Source organism: Triturus cristatus, chromosome 6, assembly GCF_964204655.1.
Source record: "Triturus cristatus chromosome 6, aTriCri1.1, whole genome shotgun sequence".
Taxonomy (NCBI): domain Eukaryota; kingdom Metazoa; phylum Chordata; class Amphibia; order Caudata; family Salamandridae; genus Triturus; species Triturus cristatus.
In genome coordinates this window covers 1,332,378,039-1,332,395,859 of record NC_140589.1, presented here as the reverse complement: position 1 = coordinate 1,332,395,859, position 17,821 = coordinate 1,332,378,039, and the positions used below count along the sequence as shown (strand labels likewise).

The 17,821-nt window shown below is 44.7% G+C and overlaps 1 protein-coding gene across 1 annotated transcript in view; it reads left to right on the top strand.

Annotated features, from left to right (window-relative positions):
* LOC146821397 (kinesin-like protein KIF28) overlaps window positions 1-17,821 on the top strand; it is a 777,435-nt gene that overhangs the window by 186,556 nt on the left and 573,058 nt on the right. Inside the window, exons 12-13 of the mRNA XM_085609842.1 lie at window positions 11,964-12,507; window positions 14,013-16,112. Coding sequence (XP_085465968.1) covers window positions 11,964-12,507; window positions 14,013-16,112 — 2,644 coding nt within the window. The remainder of the gene's footprint in view (window positions 1-11,963; window positions 12,508-14,012; window positions 16,113-17,821) is intronic.

Sequence of the window (17,821 nt, the reverse complement as noted above, 5' to 3'; positions counted from 1 at the left end):
CACCTATATGATCAAATTCATGATGATAACATTTATAGTCAGCAATGTAAACTAAAAATTAAGATGGTATTTCATCACATGGCAGCAATTCACTAGTTTCCAAATGAGGGCAAAGATAACAATTGTGTGACAGTAATCATGGGTCAGTACAGAGACAATACAAATATAAATATTAAAACAACGCTGTGCACCCAGAAAACCATGATATTCAGTGGTAATTAATTAGGGATCAAATAAAACAGAAAAAGCCATAAGACGTGACCGGAGCATGATGTAGTGATAACAATAAATTCAGTAAAAAATACAATTTGCGAATAAATAAAATCATTTCCCAACGAAGAGGCCCATTACGATGGCGGGCGATCGCAAGGGAGCCAGGGACCGACCGCCAAAGGTGCGGCAATCCCGACAGTGGCATTAGGATGCGCCCACCACACTGGCAGGCGCATCCCGCATTTTTCACATTGCTGCGGGCAGTGCTGCAAGCAGCACCAGCCGCAAGGTACAAAATGCATGTTGTGCATTTGAATGCACAACGTGACAGGCACCGCGTGGTGCCTGCCACCTTGTGCATGAATGTGACAAATCTTTATAGATTGTAACCTTGAACAGGAGGAATGCCATAGTGTCCAAAAAAGCTAGAAATAGCCCAAACTGTATGTTTTTATGATATAACTATAACACTGTTTATCAGCAATAGAACTTTGACATAGACACTTGGTCCATGGTGAGAGAATTCTCTTGGTGGTATTGAAAAGATAGGGACATTGTGTTTTAGAAGGTTGAGACACTGCTCAACAGGTCCCAGGCCCCTCCTGAAGCCATACTGAATATCCGAAAACGTCCCTTTCTGTTACCCAAGTATCAAGGTGATCTAAAATGACCCTGTTCATCAATTTACATGTACAATCAATAAACGAGATTGGGCAATAACACCTCGGGTCAGACCTGTCCCCTTTTTTAAAGAAGGGTACTATGATCATGGTGGCCCATGATAATGGGGGGCCCTGGGAAGCTATAGAGCTTAAAATATTAGTCAGCAGTGGGAGCCAAAGGACAGGATTGGCTAGGAAAGGGTTAGCGGGGATGGCATCCAGGCCAGATGCCTTGTTCTTTATGGTTTGATTTAAGGCTTTTTTGACTTCCTCGAAAGTCGGAGGCATCAGCTGTAGAGGCCCCGGATCAAGTTGATTGTCTCTATGTTATAAAGTGCAATAGTGCTCACCCTCATTGCTATATAAGCTAGAGAAATGTTGAACCCAATCATTGGGCATGATAGTGGCATCAGTGCTACTATTGTGGGAACTTTGAAAGAAAGTTGAATTGACTGTTTTCCCAAAATGTCTAGGGTCTTTGTTGAGACTAGCTTCATGCAGTTGTTCCCATGCCTCTTATCGTATTGCGATTTTTCGTTTCAGGATAGCCTTATTATATTCATTTTGAAGGTGTCTCACTGCTAAATTATCCCTAGTTTTTTTTTTTTCAATGCCTTAATGAGGTTGCTGTGAGATCGTGAGGAATCACAGTTGAACCATATGTGGGGCCTATGGAGTCTCGGTTTCCTATCCCCTTGTAATGCAACATTAATTGTCTCCGTTATTTCGGCAAAAGCCATTAGCCTGGACGGTGGATTTATTATGCTTTCTAGACACTCCAAAAAGTGTGCCTTATTAACAAATCAAGATCTGTTGAAGAACAGAGTCCAGGTCCACCAAGGTCCACTTACGCAGGAGGCCCTTATTTTTATTATGAGTTATGGCAGGTAGTTTTGATTTCCCAGGGGAATGAGCAATCTGGGTATCGAAACGAATGGCTAAGGGGAAGTGATCACTAAGACAGGTCTTTAAGATGGAAAAGGCCACTGAATGAGATAGGGCAATGAAATCAATGAGGCTACCTTGGCCTCTGCAAAGTGGATGTCAATAAGGTCAGTAAACCCCCCTTGAGGTGATCACCCAATGTGCACCTGCCGGGGTATGAATGGAAACATAATCATCAATGTGGACTATTTCTCTGGCCCAGGTTTCTTGAAGGCATATGATACTATAATCTTTCACAAGTTTAAGCCAGGCATCATTCCTCACCTTATTTAGTAAACCTGCAATGTTCCAAAACAAGCCTCCCCAAACAATAAAATTATTGCTGATAGGTGTGCCCCAACTACTTGCATGGCCATCTACCTGGCAGTCAATGTGGAGCATCTGAACTGTGTTTGGGGGTATCATATTCTGACCCATTTCTAATACTAAAGTGTTCGAAGTTTCCACAGGTACTGCCAGTGCTAAATCCTACATAGTTGTTTTATCTGCAGACACCGGGCAGTTGATCACGGCCTTATCAGTGCTACCTTCAGCGTCTATCATGACTTAATCACAATTACTATCCAATATAGGGGCATATTAACAAGGGCAGTATCGCCGCTATAGCTGCACTTTTTGACGCTAAAGCGGCGATATTTTCATCGCCCTATTTACAAGGTGGTGCTAACATGCGTTAGCGCATGTTAGCACCCGTTTTCCCGACGCCTCGCTTTGCATCTCTAATGAGATGCAAAGTGGGCGTCACTGGGCGTACCCCTGATGGACTACCTTGTAAAATATCGCTAGTTGTACATCGCGATATTTACAAGGATGCCCGCGCATTTTAGCAGACGTTAGCTTTTGGCGAAAACCGACGTTTTCGCCAAAAACTAACATCTACAAAAATGCTGACTTACCTATACCTAACAATGGGGGTGGATTATGCTGATACGACCACAGGGTCATATCAGCAAGGTTATCGCTGTTTTCCATGTAACATCGCTGGAAAACCATTGATGTTCCATGGAAAACACCGCTATCGCTGGAAAATTATCTCCATTGCGCTATGCGTTGTTGACACAGCGATAGCATGGCGATAATTGCCAGCTACAGCTGGCAATAAATAGGTTCTCGCTAAGAGCGGCCAGCGATAATTATCGCTGCTGCTTGATAATATGCCCCATAGTTCCCGACCCCCATTGGTATAGTCAGTCCACCTGTTCCAAGGGAGAACATTGATTAGAGGTTGGAATATCAAAGTCCTGGTGGGCACTGTAATTAACATAATGTAACAAATGTGCCTGTGTCCTTGGTTTATAGAAATAGCCATGGGGTACTGCAATGAATTTGTGAGCCTAGAAAGCCTTTCCATAAGAGAGTGTACCAGGAGCATATATTTAAAATTAATGACAACACAGTCACCAACATCAGTTTTGAATTGTGAGCCCACTGATAATACTCACTTGAAATTATTTATATTCCTAAATAAATCCTCACAGTTTAACCAATTTGTGGTTTGTGCTAACAAGTTATTCTTTAGTTGTAACATATCTTCTTCCTTATCAGGTGATGGGGGTGAAACTTTTTGAGGACTATAACCAATGGGTTTGCTTCCAGTGGAAGATGAAGAACTCTGTCTGGGTTTCTCCTCGTTTCCGAATAACATTTGCCAACTGATTCATTGTTTCCAACAACATTGCTCCCAGTTAAAATTGTTGATGATCCCCTACAGCTGTCTGGAATTAGGACTATATTTGCTCCAGTTTGAGATTTTAGGCTGATGGCTGGGTATGAGCTGATTATCTAACATGGCCGGCCTCTGAGTGGGCAAAGAAGTACGCCGCATGGGCAATGGCTCAGTGTCCAGTCCCTTGTTATTCCCACCAGTTAAGCTGGACAGATTTGAGCCAATCAGAATTTTCAAAGAGGTATCTATACTGTTAAGGATACTCAGAAAGGGACCGAGGAGTGTTTTCACAGTTGTTTCCAGAGAGCTAATAAACAGAGCATAAGATAAAGTCTTGCCCTGATCATGGGTTCCTGATTCTATTCCCAAGTTAGTCTCCCTTGCGCTCTTACTTGCAGAATTGCAGGATTTAAGGGGCACATGCATCAAGGTAGGCTTTTGCGAGTCATTAATTGCGATTATTAAGGAATCGCAATTAAGGACGTGCAAAAGCCAATGCATGTAGGAATCGCTATTAAAATAGCAATTCCTAAACATTCCTTAATTGTGACTTACAAATTTCGAGTCGCAATTACGGAATGGCTTCCCATTCATTCCTATGGGCCTACAGGCCCTTGGGAATACATGGGAAATTGCATGCGCAATTTGCGAGTACCAATAGGTACTCTCAAATTGCGCATGCAATTTCAAGGGTGCAAGATTGTCAAAAGGACACCCTGTTGCACCCTTGAAATTGTGATATGCACCCATGTTGCGCACACACATGCCCCAAGGGCATGTGTGTGTGTAACCTGAAACTTTGAAAAATGTACTTGGTGCATTTTTCAAAGTTTTCGCTAAATACCACCAGGTTGTAATAATTGGTATTTAGCAGACCATAATAGCGAAATTGCTATTTCAAATGCAAACTTGCATTGACTTTAAGGCATCGCAATTTGCGATTCCTTAAATGCAATCGCAAATTGCGATTTTTGCATTTGGGATGATGCATCCCAAATGCAAAAATTGTGGTCGCAAAGGGGCAGATTCGCAGACTCTGCCCCTTTGCGAGCGCAATTTCCAATGATGCATGTGCCCCTAAGTCACTTTTGACTTTGTTACTGGCTGTTGCCTTCTTTGGTGGAGAATATCTGATTGAGGACTATGCAGGATATTAGTGGCAGACTCTGGATCAAAAGAGTTTTGGTCTGCCATAGAGGGCTTGGGGCCAATCAAGGCTGGATTTGTGGTAAACTAAGTGAGTCTACCAGGGGACTCGTATGTAGTGCCCTCTTTGTGGCCCCCAGCCTCTCCTCAACAGACTCAATCTCATTATTAATATCCGGTATAGAGACAAAATATTGAGTACAAAATGTTGAGGTGCACTAATATCGAGTTGGAAATATCGTGGGTCAGAATATCGGCAGCAAGAATATTGAGGGCAAGAATATCGAATTCATTTTGTGTATAAGAATTGTTTGTATTTTTAATATATCTGTTACATTTTTAGTAGTTATAATAAAAATGTATTTTAATTTAGCACTTTCAGTTCCGTAGTGGGTTGTGGGTTTATAGGGGAATAGGGTGGAAAGTAATTTAATTATATTTAATTTATTACTTTATTTTTAATATGAATTTGGTGCTTTTAGTTCCCTAATTGGTTGTGGGTTTATAGGGGAATAGAGTGGGGGTAATTTAATTATTTTAAATGTATTGATTGTTTTTTTTTTTTAAATTAATATTTGTTTTATTGATATTTTATAGTATTAAATGTGTAAATTAATGTAGTATTAATTAGTATTATTTGGTTGTTAATTAATTTTAATTTTATGTATTATTTAATTATAGTAATTATGTAATTAATTGTAGGTGTGTGTTGTGGTGTTTGTAGGTATAAATGGTAGGAAGTAATTTAATTCTAATTTATGAATTAATAATTGGTTGTTAATTACATTTAATTAATTAATTGTAAATTAATTATGGTAATTGTCTAATTTTAGATGTCTCTTGTGCTGTTTGTAGGTGTAAATGGTTGGAAGTAATTTATTTGTAATTTGTGAATTAATAATTGGTTGTTAATTAATTTTAATTAATTCAATTAATTAGTTTGTGTTGTGCAAAGTATAGTCTTAAAGTGTGTGTAGTAGATCAATGTTCATAATTATTTATTAGTAAGATGTTTTTATTGTTTCTTAAATATGTAAAATATGTAAATACATTTAATTAAGAAATGTGAAGTGTTTTGTTATTGGAGTGGTGTTATAGGTTAGGAAGTTAAATAAATACATTTATTTTGTCATTAATTTTAGTTTTTGTAAATTTTTGTATTTTAAAATAAATATTTATTGGTAAATGTATTTATTATTTTATTACATATAGTATTTGTAACTTTTTGTTATATATAATTACTATTGTTATATGTTATACGTTTTTTATTATATTTTTTCAGTGTGAATAGTAATTTTCTTTACTACGGTATCCAGCACTTTCCTTACTGTTGCACTCATTAGAGTGGGAATATTAATGTTTTCCACTCCGCTATCCAACACTTTCCCCACTGTTGCACTCACTGGAGTGGGAATAGTAATTTTGACCCCTCCACTATCCTACTCTTTCACTACTGTTGCACTCACTGGAGAGGGAATAGTAACTTTTACCCCTCTGCTATCCAGCACTTTCCCTACTGTTGCACTCACTGGAGTGGGAATAATAATGTTTACCCCACAGCTATCCAGCACTTTCCCTACTGTTGCACTCACTGGAGAGGGAATAGTAATTTGTACCCCTCTGCTATCCAGCACTTTCCCTACTGTTGCACTCACTGGAGTGGGAATAATAATGTTTACCCCACAGCTATCCAGCACTTTCCCTACTGTTGCACTCACTGGAGTGGGAATAGTAATTTTTACCCCTCCGCTATCCAGCACTTTCCCTACTGTTGCACTCACTGGAGTGGGAATAGTAATATTTACCCCTCCGCTATCCAGCACTTTCCCTACTGTTGCATACACTGGAGTGGGAATAGTAATTTTTGCCCATAGTAATTTTTACCCGTCCGCTATCCAGCACTTTCCCTACTGTTGCACTCCCTGGAATGGAAATAGTAATTTTTACCCCTCCGTTATCCAGCACTTTCCCTACTGTTGCACTCTCTGGAGCGGGAAAAGAAATGTTTATCCCTCCGCTATCCAACACGTTCCCTACTGTTGCACTCACTGGAGTGGGAATAGTAATTCTTACCCCTCCGCTATCCAACCCTTTATCTACTGTTGCATTCACTGAAGTGGAAAATTTAATTTTGAAGACTTTTAAATAGTTTGTTTTAATTTATAATATAATGTTTGTAATATATTTTATGTTATTGGTGTATTTATATATATATTTATTTATACATTTTCATAAATACAATTACAAAATACATTAGAATGAATAGTTTATTAATTGTTTTAAAGTAAATATATATGTAACATTTTATATACGTATGTTTACATTTTTAAATAAATTTGTTTGTTATATTCATTGAAATGTATAGTAAATCCAATCAATAATAATTTTTGAGGTAATTGTTATATATTATATTATATCCTATATTTTTGTATTCACAATAATAAATATAGGATGTCGATATTTTTGACATCGATATTAAAAACTCGGTATTTGTGTATGGGGATATTTTGAGGGTTGATATTCTGTCAGTGAACCTTAATAGCCCCCATGGCCATGGTGAGAAATCTGGTGATAATAGAAGTTAATGGGCGGTTCATTGTGGAGGTATAATAGACTTTTGTTTCCCCATCCTCTTACCTTCTCTGTAGGCCGAAATTACAGGGGAACCAGGCACTCAATGCAGAACCAAGAGAAAGGGCCCAGCCCAGCCTTGTACGGCCACGGATGGGCGCATCCCGCACTGCGGGAGACCCGCGCTGTTGAAGAGGGCCTCCAGGCACGGAATGATGTGGTCCTGTGCGGCAGCAGCCTGGGACATTGCTGGGAGTTGTAGGCTCCTGCCCCCTCACCAGAAAGCAAAGATACCGGCTCCCTGAATTGGTATTCTGCACCCTGACCTTCAATAGCGCCGGCTGCTGACTTCTGAGCAAAAACTTTGGCCCCTATACTTATTCTTTTATATATCTTAGCACTGATTTCTGTGTATAACAAAAAAAAATGACCTTCCAGTGAATTATTTTTTACCTAAAGAAGAGACTGTGGTGGGGTTAATAATGCAGAAAACAGATTCTGTTGTGCTAAAACTGTTGTATATTCTGGAAGGAACACAGACTCTAGGAATGGAGTCACATACCTTATTAGAATAATCTTGAATTGCATTACCAGTGTAATTTTCCTAGAGTAAATGCACACCCCTATTTTTTATTTCAATTTATTTTAAATTGTTATTTTGCATTTTTGCACTAGTTTATTGTTTTAATTTAACATGGCAGCCATAGTACCTCAACCTCTGACTTTTTTAAATGATGTGAGTGAGCTGGTGTTGCAATGGAAGCAATGTTGTTTGAATCATCTTTGATTGGCTTCAGGGGAGAAAAAGAACTGTTGCACAATTCTGGGATGGAGGGTTGGAAAGTATATGAACGTTTACCTGACTCATTGAAAAGTTGAGAGGGTAATGTGTTATCCTTGGTTTCAATACCTCAGGACTTCAAAATCTCAAGATTTGTAAATTGGGAAAAAAGTGATGCACATCAACACATTTAAAAACAAGTATTTATAGGGATAGTGGATTAGAGAATGCAATATTAATACAGTACTGTTTGGGCCTGGTCCTACTGCACCTGCTGCACCATTCAAATCATGACCCTGTTGTCTGCAAGGTAACTTCACTTGTGACTGTCTTGTTTGGTAGTAGTCTTGTGCAATAATCTGGGTTTTGTGGGGTCCCTAGAGCTGTTGGCCTGGGTGCCACTGCACCTGCTGCACCATTCAAATAAAGTCCCTTTTAACTGCATGGTAACTGCAATTAGAACTGTGTTTTTAGTATTCAAATATAGCAATATTGTGTGTTTAGAACAGTTTTGACAACTTTTTAGCTCGGTGCCACTCCACCTGCTGCCCCATTCAAATCATGACCATGCTGTCTGCAAGGTAACTGCACGTGTGACTGCCTGTTTAGTAGTAAAATATAGCAATTTTAAGTGTTTAGTAAGGTGCCTAGTGCTTTTGGTCCTGGTGTCACTGCATCTGCTGTACCACTGAAATTATGACCCTGATTTCTGCAAGGTATCTGCACTTGTGACTGTCTGTTTAGTTTAAAATGTTAGCAATATTCTGGGTTTAATGGGTTCCCCAGAGCTGATGGCCCGGGTGGCACTGCACCTGCTGCAACATTCAAATCAAGTCCCTTTTAACTAAAAGGTAACTGCAATTGTGACTGCCTGTTTAGTAGTCAAATATAGCAATAATATGTGTTTAGAGGAATTCTGACAACTTTTGGGCCCATAACTACTGCAAATGCTGCACCATTCAAACCATGACCCTGTTGTCTGGACGGTAACTGCACTTGTGGCTGCCTGTTTAGTAGTAAAATATAGCATAGCTTTCGTTTATTAGCTTTATTTTTAATGTGCAATGTTTATTACATTTAGAATTTGATCGTAATGACCAAATAGATTAAGTTGAGAGAATCAAGCCTATAATGCCTAAGAAGTGCAAAGAAAGGTACTGAGGCATGAAAAGGAAATGCCACAAAGTTATAAGGCTAAAGCATCTGCTTTACACAACTAAGTAATAAAAAGCAAGAATTCCAGCATACTGTTAGAAGATATCTGTCTAGCTTTTCCGTGGGAAGAGATCTTATCTTGACAGTGAACGGGTCTTAAACAGTGTGAACAGCTTTGGTAGAAGTATAGTCCAGTGGAGCAACGGCGTACCACTCGTTTTGCACCTAACGCCAGTTCCAATAAGTGAATTAGCCTCGCAAACAACCCTAACGCCAGCCATGGTGTGACGTCACTGTGCTCTAGATCAAGAAATCATTTTAATGTCCAAAGGGGGTGCGCAGCTCACAAGGTCCAGTAGTCAAATGTTGGTGAAAAAATATTTTAGTCATTTTAAATTGTGTCAAAATCATCAAACATAGACACTCCAGCCAACGCGTTTCATTCCCATGCTGGGAACTTCATCAGGGCTCAAAAAGTAACAAATATTACATTCAAATAGCGAGACACAGGACTGAAATAAAGCACATATATATACACAACAATAAACATAACAGAAGTATGTGCATTCCTGTTTATAACTGATCAAGACTCAAACGATCACAGAAGACTTAACACATGGACTACATATATAATACACACCACACATAATATTAAAATATTAAAACACCCTCGAAATACGATGGGACCTGGTACTTGGCGCAAGACACTTCAATATCAATTTATGACAGCGAGTATCTTAATCCGCCCCATCATTACAGCACATATTGAATATGGTTTGAATGATGCATACAATCAGCATAGATTGAAAAGCTGAAATCAGCCAGTAACCAGTATGGACACCCCTATACAAAAGAATAAAAGGGAGGTGATAATGCATTTCTTACCAAATGAAAATAGTATAAAACTGCTTGTAGCTATCGCCTCACACTGACGAGTTTTCGCGTTCCGTTATCTTAAGTGAGGTAGACTCTCCCAAGGTAAATGTGCGTCTTGAAATGTTCCTAGAGGGTGAAATACACAATTTAAAAACTAGGCAAGGCAGATCTGTATCCTACTCTATTCATGTTTGTTTAAAGGCTAGAGATATGCAGGGAAGAAGAGCGAGGAAAAACTGTATGGAAAGTAAAAGCCATTCATACTATGCTGCGTCAGCTCCATCACTGCATAATAAGGTCACATGTTGGGCAAAAAAGGTTCTGTGTCCATATGACCACATACTCAAATACCCCCCAGTCCAACTTGGCACCCGTATCAAACTCCATAAATAATAACTTACTATATATGTCAGACAACATACCTAATTGGCCATTGATTGATTGTGATAGTCTGGGTAGACGGGGTGCGTTGTAAGATGAAACCCACCCGACAGAGTGCAAATAGGCTGTCATGTTTCCTTGCGCCCCTCACCCGTAAACCAGAAGCAGGGCACTCCTCAGTTGACACGGGACTCCTCCCCCTGGGTGGTCCCGGCAGGTTGCAGTCTAGTCTTTTGGCGGCACGTAGTGGACGCCGCCGGCCGGCCGTCACTTCCGGTTACCTGAGCATATCACTACGGAGGACGGCAGGCTCGGCGCTTCGGATTCATTTCCTGAGCTTCGCAGACACGCAGGAGCGTAGCGAAAGCTCTTCCAGCAACCGGACAGTCGGTCCGGACCGCGCAAGGGCGCCCAAAGATCCCGCCTTACTTTATACTTGGCATGGAGCCACCCTAGGCACTATTACCTTCCAGAGCGCAGTGGCGCTTTTCCTTTGTTTGTAAAGACGACTCGTGCGACGGCACAGAGTCACCATACCTGCCTTGGTAACCTCAGAGCGCAGTGATGCTTTTCCTTTGTTGGGACGACTCGTGCGACGGCACAGAGTCGCCATCTCTGCCTTATAACCCCAGAGCGCAGTTGCGCTTTTACCTTTGTTGAGACGACTCGTGCGACGGCACGAAGTCGCCAGAACTGCCTACTTGTCCCCCAGAGCGCAGTGGCGCCTTCCCTTGCTTACTTTCACACATGACTTGTGCGACGGCACGAAGTCGCCACACCGGTATTCCTCCCTCTAGCGCAGTGGCGCTTTCCTGGTGCTTGATCCTTCCCAAGAGCGCAGGAGCGCTCGGACCCTGGCGTCCCTTCAGGGTCTTTTTCTTCACTCTCCGCAAGGACCTCGTTTGATACCAACGCCTGACATTCTGTACAAGAACACCGCGCTCACAGGTAACCAGAAAAGAGTACTGCTCCCCTTAGTACTGTGTTCCCCCAAAAGCTCGGGGGGTGTGCATGTTCCGCTCTAACCCTGTACTATAGTCATCCCTGTTTCCTCTCTTGCCTTAGGGATCGTGGACTTCTACACAGCCTAGGAGCCACGAAGGGTATCCCCGTCACGTCATCCACAGTCCCACTCGCACCACCCTTCCTGGCAATCTCCCCCGGTTCCCTCCTGAAACTGGCTAGTGTATTCAGTCCTTCCAGTAACAGAAGGGTTCAGGTAGGGGTTGCTCCTGTCGTCCCTGTGGGATTCCTCCGCAAACACGAGGTGAGAATTGTGGGGGTCTGACAGAATCCGAAGCCCAAGTTTATCATCCTACCCGGACACATGGAGGGCCCCGATGTTACGTTACAGGACATAGCAGCAATGTTAACTAACATCCAGGCTGAGAATCGGAGCTTACGTAGCGATGTCACTGCGTTACAAGGACAGTTGGGTGCAGGGCATACAGGAGCCTGGGGCGCACCCCAGGGACAACAAACCTAACCAGCCGGAATAATAAGACCTCCTTTGCTTAACCCATGGGGTCAGGCGCCTACTGTCTCGTCTAATCCTCCCCCCGTTCAGGTGTTAGCCCAACCCATGGCACAATTGGCCGCACCAGAACGTTACTACGGTGATAGTACTAAGTTCAGCATATTCCTCAACCAGTGCCACCTGCACTTCATGGCCAGAACCACCGCCTTTCCGGATGATGCCTCAAAGGTCGCCTTCGTTCTATCCTATTTAGGAGGTGACGCCGCTCATTGGTCCATTCCCCTGGTAGAAAACGACGAACCTTTGCTATATAACTTTCCAGTTTTTAAGGAGACCATGAGACGCATGTTTGCCCGCCATACCTTCGTCCAAGCCGCGGACAACGAATTGCTCAAATTAAAACAAGGCAACACGGACTTGTTGCACTACATCACAACGTTCAAACGATTGGTGGTGGAGGCTCACTGGCCAGAAGATAAACAAGTGTCAGTATTCTACAGGGGTCTTCGGGAAGAATTGAAGGATCTCATCTCACAGATGACGGAACCTCCTGAGGACATAAACCAGTTTATTGATATGGTAGTGAAACAAAACTATCGTCTGCAAGAGCGAAGAACCGATAGGTTCAGAGGAAGTGAGACCAGACTCCCGGTGTACCGGGAAACTCCAAAACCCCGTGAAACACCCGAGCCTATGCAGATCGGGGGGGTTCGGGCTCCCTTGACGAAAGAAGAAAAAGATAAGAGGCGGAAGCAGAACCTATGCCTGTACTGTGGCAAAAATGGGCATTTCGTGCGGGATTGCCCTGCTAAACCACGCCAGTCCAAGGAGAGGAACCCTTCGGCTCTATCGATCACCAGAGAAGAAAGGACGGGAAACGAGACCTCCCAGTAGATAATGGGGTCTGTCTACTGGGACTACACACCGAGAAGACGCAGACCTCGAACACCTGCGCCCGCCATCACCATATGGGTATACCCGTACTCCTTCAGTCGTTTACAGGGTCTTCCTGGCGTGTCATTGCCTTAATAGACTCTGGGGCAACCGGGAATTACATCGATGCACAGTACATGAGGGGTTTGGGCATACTGACACAAGCCAAGAAGACACCAGAGATAGTCAAGGCCGTCGACGGTACGGACCTAACCTCAGGATTGGTTAGATACCAAACGGAGGATCTGCGAATGGTGTTGGAAAATCATCATACCGAGACCATTGCCTTCGATGTCATTGATGCCCCCCAGTTCAGGCTGATATTAGGCCTTCCCTGGCTGGTTCAGCACAACCCCTTGATCGATTGTGTTACTGGCAAAACAACAGTGGACTCTGTTTATTGCGCCCAATCCTGCTACCCCTCCACGGGGAAAGAGGCGACCCGAGAGGTTCTAGCCTGTATCCTACCTAGAGACGGCATGGGCTCGGTTACACAGGAGTCTATACCCCAGGAATACAGGGATCTGGCCCAAGTGTTTGACGAACAAGGAGCTAATACTCTGCCTCCACATCGACACTTTGACTGTAGAATCGATCTGATTCCGGGATCCACGCTCCCTTGTAGTCGAATATACTCTCTCACAGAAAAAGAAAACACCCATCTCCGCAACTACCTCACTCAATACCTTCAGAACGGGTTTATCCGTCACTCCAAATCTCCGGTCTCCTCCCCTCTCTTCTTTGTGGCTAAGAAGGAGGGGGATCTACGCACATGCATTGACTTTCGGGCAATGAATGCCATAACCGTTAAGAACAGGTATCCACTCCCCTTAATTCCTGACTTACTGGACCAAGTGAAAGATGCGGCCATATATACCAAGTTGGACTTGCGAGGGGCCTACCATCTTGTCAGAGTCCGAGAGGGCGATGAATGGAAAACCGCCTTCCGGACGCGGTACGGGTTATTTGAGTACCGCGTCATGCCCTTCGGACTCTGCAATGCCCCGGCCGCATTTCAGTACTTCATCGACGAGGTGTTACGGGAGTTCCTTGACCGTTTCTGCATAGTATATATCGATGATATACTGATCTACTCTGCGAACACGGAGGAACATCGCCAACACGTACGAGCCGTCCTCCAACAATTGCAACAACACGGGCTGTACGTGAAATTGGAAAAAAGCGTGTTCCATACCACAACCGTAGAATTCCTGGGACACATTCTGACACCAGGAGGCGTCCAGATGGATTCCAAAAAAGTCGATGCCATTCTGAGATGGCCAGCCCCGTCCTCCGTGAAACAAGTCCAGAGATTCCTAGGGTTTGCGAATTACTATCGCCGCTTCATTGATGGGTTCTCCCGGATTGTCGCCCCCATTACCGGTCTTCTGCGTAAAGGGGTGCTGTTCGCATGGAACGCCAAAGCAGAACAGGCATTCCGTGACTTGAAAGCCCGATTCACCTCGGCTCCAATCCTGAAACATCCGGACCCCACACGCCCCTTTATCGTGGAGGCCGACGCCTCGCAAAACGCCCTCGGGGGAGTATTATCACAGAAAGACGACAAGACCAACATGCTTCACCCAGTAGCATACTACTCCAGAAAGCTACAACCCGCTGAATGCAATTACTCCATTGGGGACAAGGAACTCCTGGCCATCAAAGCAGCATTTGAAGAATGGCGACACTACCTCAAGGATGCCAACCATACGGTGACCATCTTCACCGACCATAGGAATCTACTGTTCCTCCGTTCAGCCAGAGCATTAACGGCAAGACAGCTACGCTGGACCCTCTTTTTTAACGAATTTGATTTCCATATCACTTACAGACCCGGAAGAGAGAACGCCAAAGCCGACGCCTTGTCAAGAATCGAGGAAAACGGAGACCAGAAACCCCCAGCAGAACCAGTACCCGTAATTCCCATCCGCTGCTTTCAGGGTGCAGTTACGTCATCCGACTTCTTGACACAACTCCACCAAGAGTTACAACAGAAAACCAGAGACGACTGGGTCGGAGACGTCCAAGGGATCACAGAAAACAACGGCTTCCTGTTCAAAGACGGACGATACTATTTACCGCTGCTCACTCAACAGCTACAGGCAATGGTCCTGTGCCACGACCACCCCTTAGCTGATCACCCAGGGTACCAAAAAACCAAGGAATTACTGCAGAGACACTTCTGGTGGCCCACCCTCAACCATGACACACAAGCCTATGTCGCTCGATGTGCCATCTGTACTCAAGGAAAAACGCTCTCACAACCCACGGTAGGGCTGTTACACCCCATTCCGGTTCCGCCTTGCCCGTGGCACATGGTCTCGATGGACTTCGTGGTAGAGCTCCCTAAAACCTCCACAGGACACACCACCATTCTTACGATTGTGGACCACTTGACAAAAATGGCGCATTTCATTCCTCTCACGCATCTACCGTCAGCGGCAGAACTGGCAGCCCTGTTCATGCAGAACGTGGTGCGGTTACATGGCATCCCATCGGTGTTGATAACGGACAGAGGTACCCAATTTGTATCCAGATTCTGGACTGAAGTCTGTTCGATATTACAGATGGAAGCCTGTTTATCGTCCTCCTACCATCCCCAAACTGATGGCCAGGCCGAGCGTACAAATCGCACTATGGAGCAGTACCTCCGTTGCCTGCTATTGTCTATGGAAACCGACTGGTCCGCAGTGGTGTGGATCGTAGAGTACGCCTACAATAACAGCAAACATGCGGCGACAGGGGTTTCCCCGTTTTATTGCCTCCAGGGATATCATCCCAGAACGACCCCCTGGGTGGAAGCTCGACCGTGTGGAGTGCCTACTATCCAGGAACACCATGCTTCCCTCCGCACCATATGGCAACAGGCTCGTTTTGAACTCGCAAAGGCCAAAGAATACTACAAACACAACACCGATAAACACCGGCAACCCGAACCAGCCTATGTGGTGGGAGACAAGGTGTGGTTATCCATCCAGAACCTCAACACGCATGGCCCCAAGAAACTGTTGCCCCGATACGTGGGTCCCTATCCCATCACCAAGATCATCAACCCAGTGGCCATGAAGCTTTCCCTACCATCTCACATGAAAATACACCCTGTCTTTCATGTTTCCCTCTTACGCCCTGTACATCCAGACAGCTCGTTGGCAGAACCTCCTCCTCCTGTTCCCGTTGAAGACCACGTGGAATACGAGGTTCGGGCCATTCTTGATTCCCGCAGAACTAGGGGAAAACTGTTCTACCTAGTGGACTGGAAAGGCTACGGCCCGGAGGAACGCTCCTGGGAACCCCTGTCACACGTCCGTAATGCTCCTTCCTTAGTCAGAGCCTTTCATGCCCGGCATCCCCAGAAACCTCGCCCTGTTACCCCTCTGTGACCGGGTGGGTAGATCTGTTTTCGGGGTGGGTGCTGTCATGTTTCCTTGCGCCCCTCACCCGTAAACCAGAAGCAGGGCACTCCTCAGTTGACACGGGACTCCTCCCCCTGGGTGGTCCCGGCAGGTTGCAGTCTAGTCTTTTGGCGGCACGTAGTGGACGCCGCCGGCCGGCCGTCACTTCCGGTTACCTGAGCATATCACTACGGAGGACGGCAGGCTCGGCGCTTCGGATTCATTTCCTGAGCTTCGCAGACACGCAGGAGCGTAGCGAAAGCTCTTCCAGCAACCGGACAGTCGGTCCGGACCGCGCAAGGGCGCCCAAAGATCCCGCCTTACTTTATACTTGGCATGGAGCCACCCTAGGCACTATTACCTTCCAGAGCGCAGTGGCGCTTTTCCTTTGTTTGTAAAGACGACTCGTGCGACGGCACAGAGTCACCATACCTGCCTTGGTAACCTCAGAGCGCAGTGACGCTTTTCCTTTGTTGGGACGACTCGTGCGACGGCACGGAGTCGCCATCTCTGCCTTATAACCCCAGAGCGCAGTTGCGCTTTTTTTACCTTTGTTGAGACGACTCGTGCGACGGCACGAAGTCGCCAGAACTGCCTACTTGTCCCCCAGAGCGCAGTGGCGCCTTCCCTTGCTTACTTTCACACATGACTTGTGCGACGGCACGAAGTCGCCACACCGGTATTCCTCCCTCTAGCGCAGTGGCGCTTTCCTGGTGCTTGATCCTTCCCAAGAGCGCAGGAGCGCTCGGACCCTGGCGTCCCTTCGGGGTCTTTTTCTTCACTCTCCGCAAGGACCTCGTTTGATACCAACGCCTGACATTCTGTACAAGAACACCGCGCTCACAGGTAAACAGAAAAGAGTACTGCTCCCCTTAGTACTGTGTTCCCCCAAAAGCTCGGGGGGTGTGCATGTTCCGCTCTAACCCTGTACTATAGTCATCCCTGTTTCCTCTCTTGCCTTAGGGATCGTGGACTTCTACACAGCCTAGGAGCCACGAAGGGTATCCCCGTCACGTCATCCACAGTCCCACTCGCACCACCCTTCCTGGCAATCTCCCCCGGTTCCCTCCTGAAACTGGCTAGTGTATTCAGTCCTTCCAGTAACAGAAGGGTTCAGGTAGGGGTTGCTCCTGTCGTCCCTGTGGGATTCCTCCGCAAACACGAGGTGAGAATTGTGGGGGTCTGACATAGGCAGACTGTATCTGTAATTGAGAAAATAGGGTAGGGGGTAGTACACACTCCTATATGGGTTGGCCAATGAGCCCAAATAGAATGTGAAATTCACATCCAACCACCAGAAAACCAATGCTCAGCACCCCAATCCTCTTATCACCAACCCTAAGTAATAGTATGATAACGTACCCCATAACCCATCGATTTCTTTAAGCAATATTATTATTATTCAATTCTACTCAGTCCCGAGTATTGCACTGGGACCCAACACAGCGATAACATGTATGATAACTCCTATACAAATAGACAGGAAAAAGAAAAAGAACCCGTTGTGATGCTTCGTTCGGCATGGACCCAATTATCGGTGATTGTAAGTGAATTCCCTATTGGTCTTAAACTGAGTCTCCCGGTGTAGAAAATCTTGTGCAGATAGAACCTGCACTGAACATA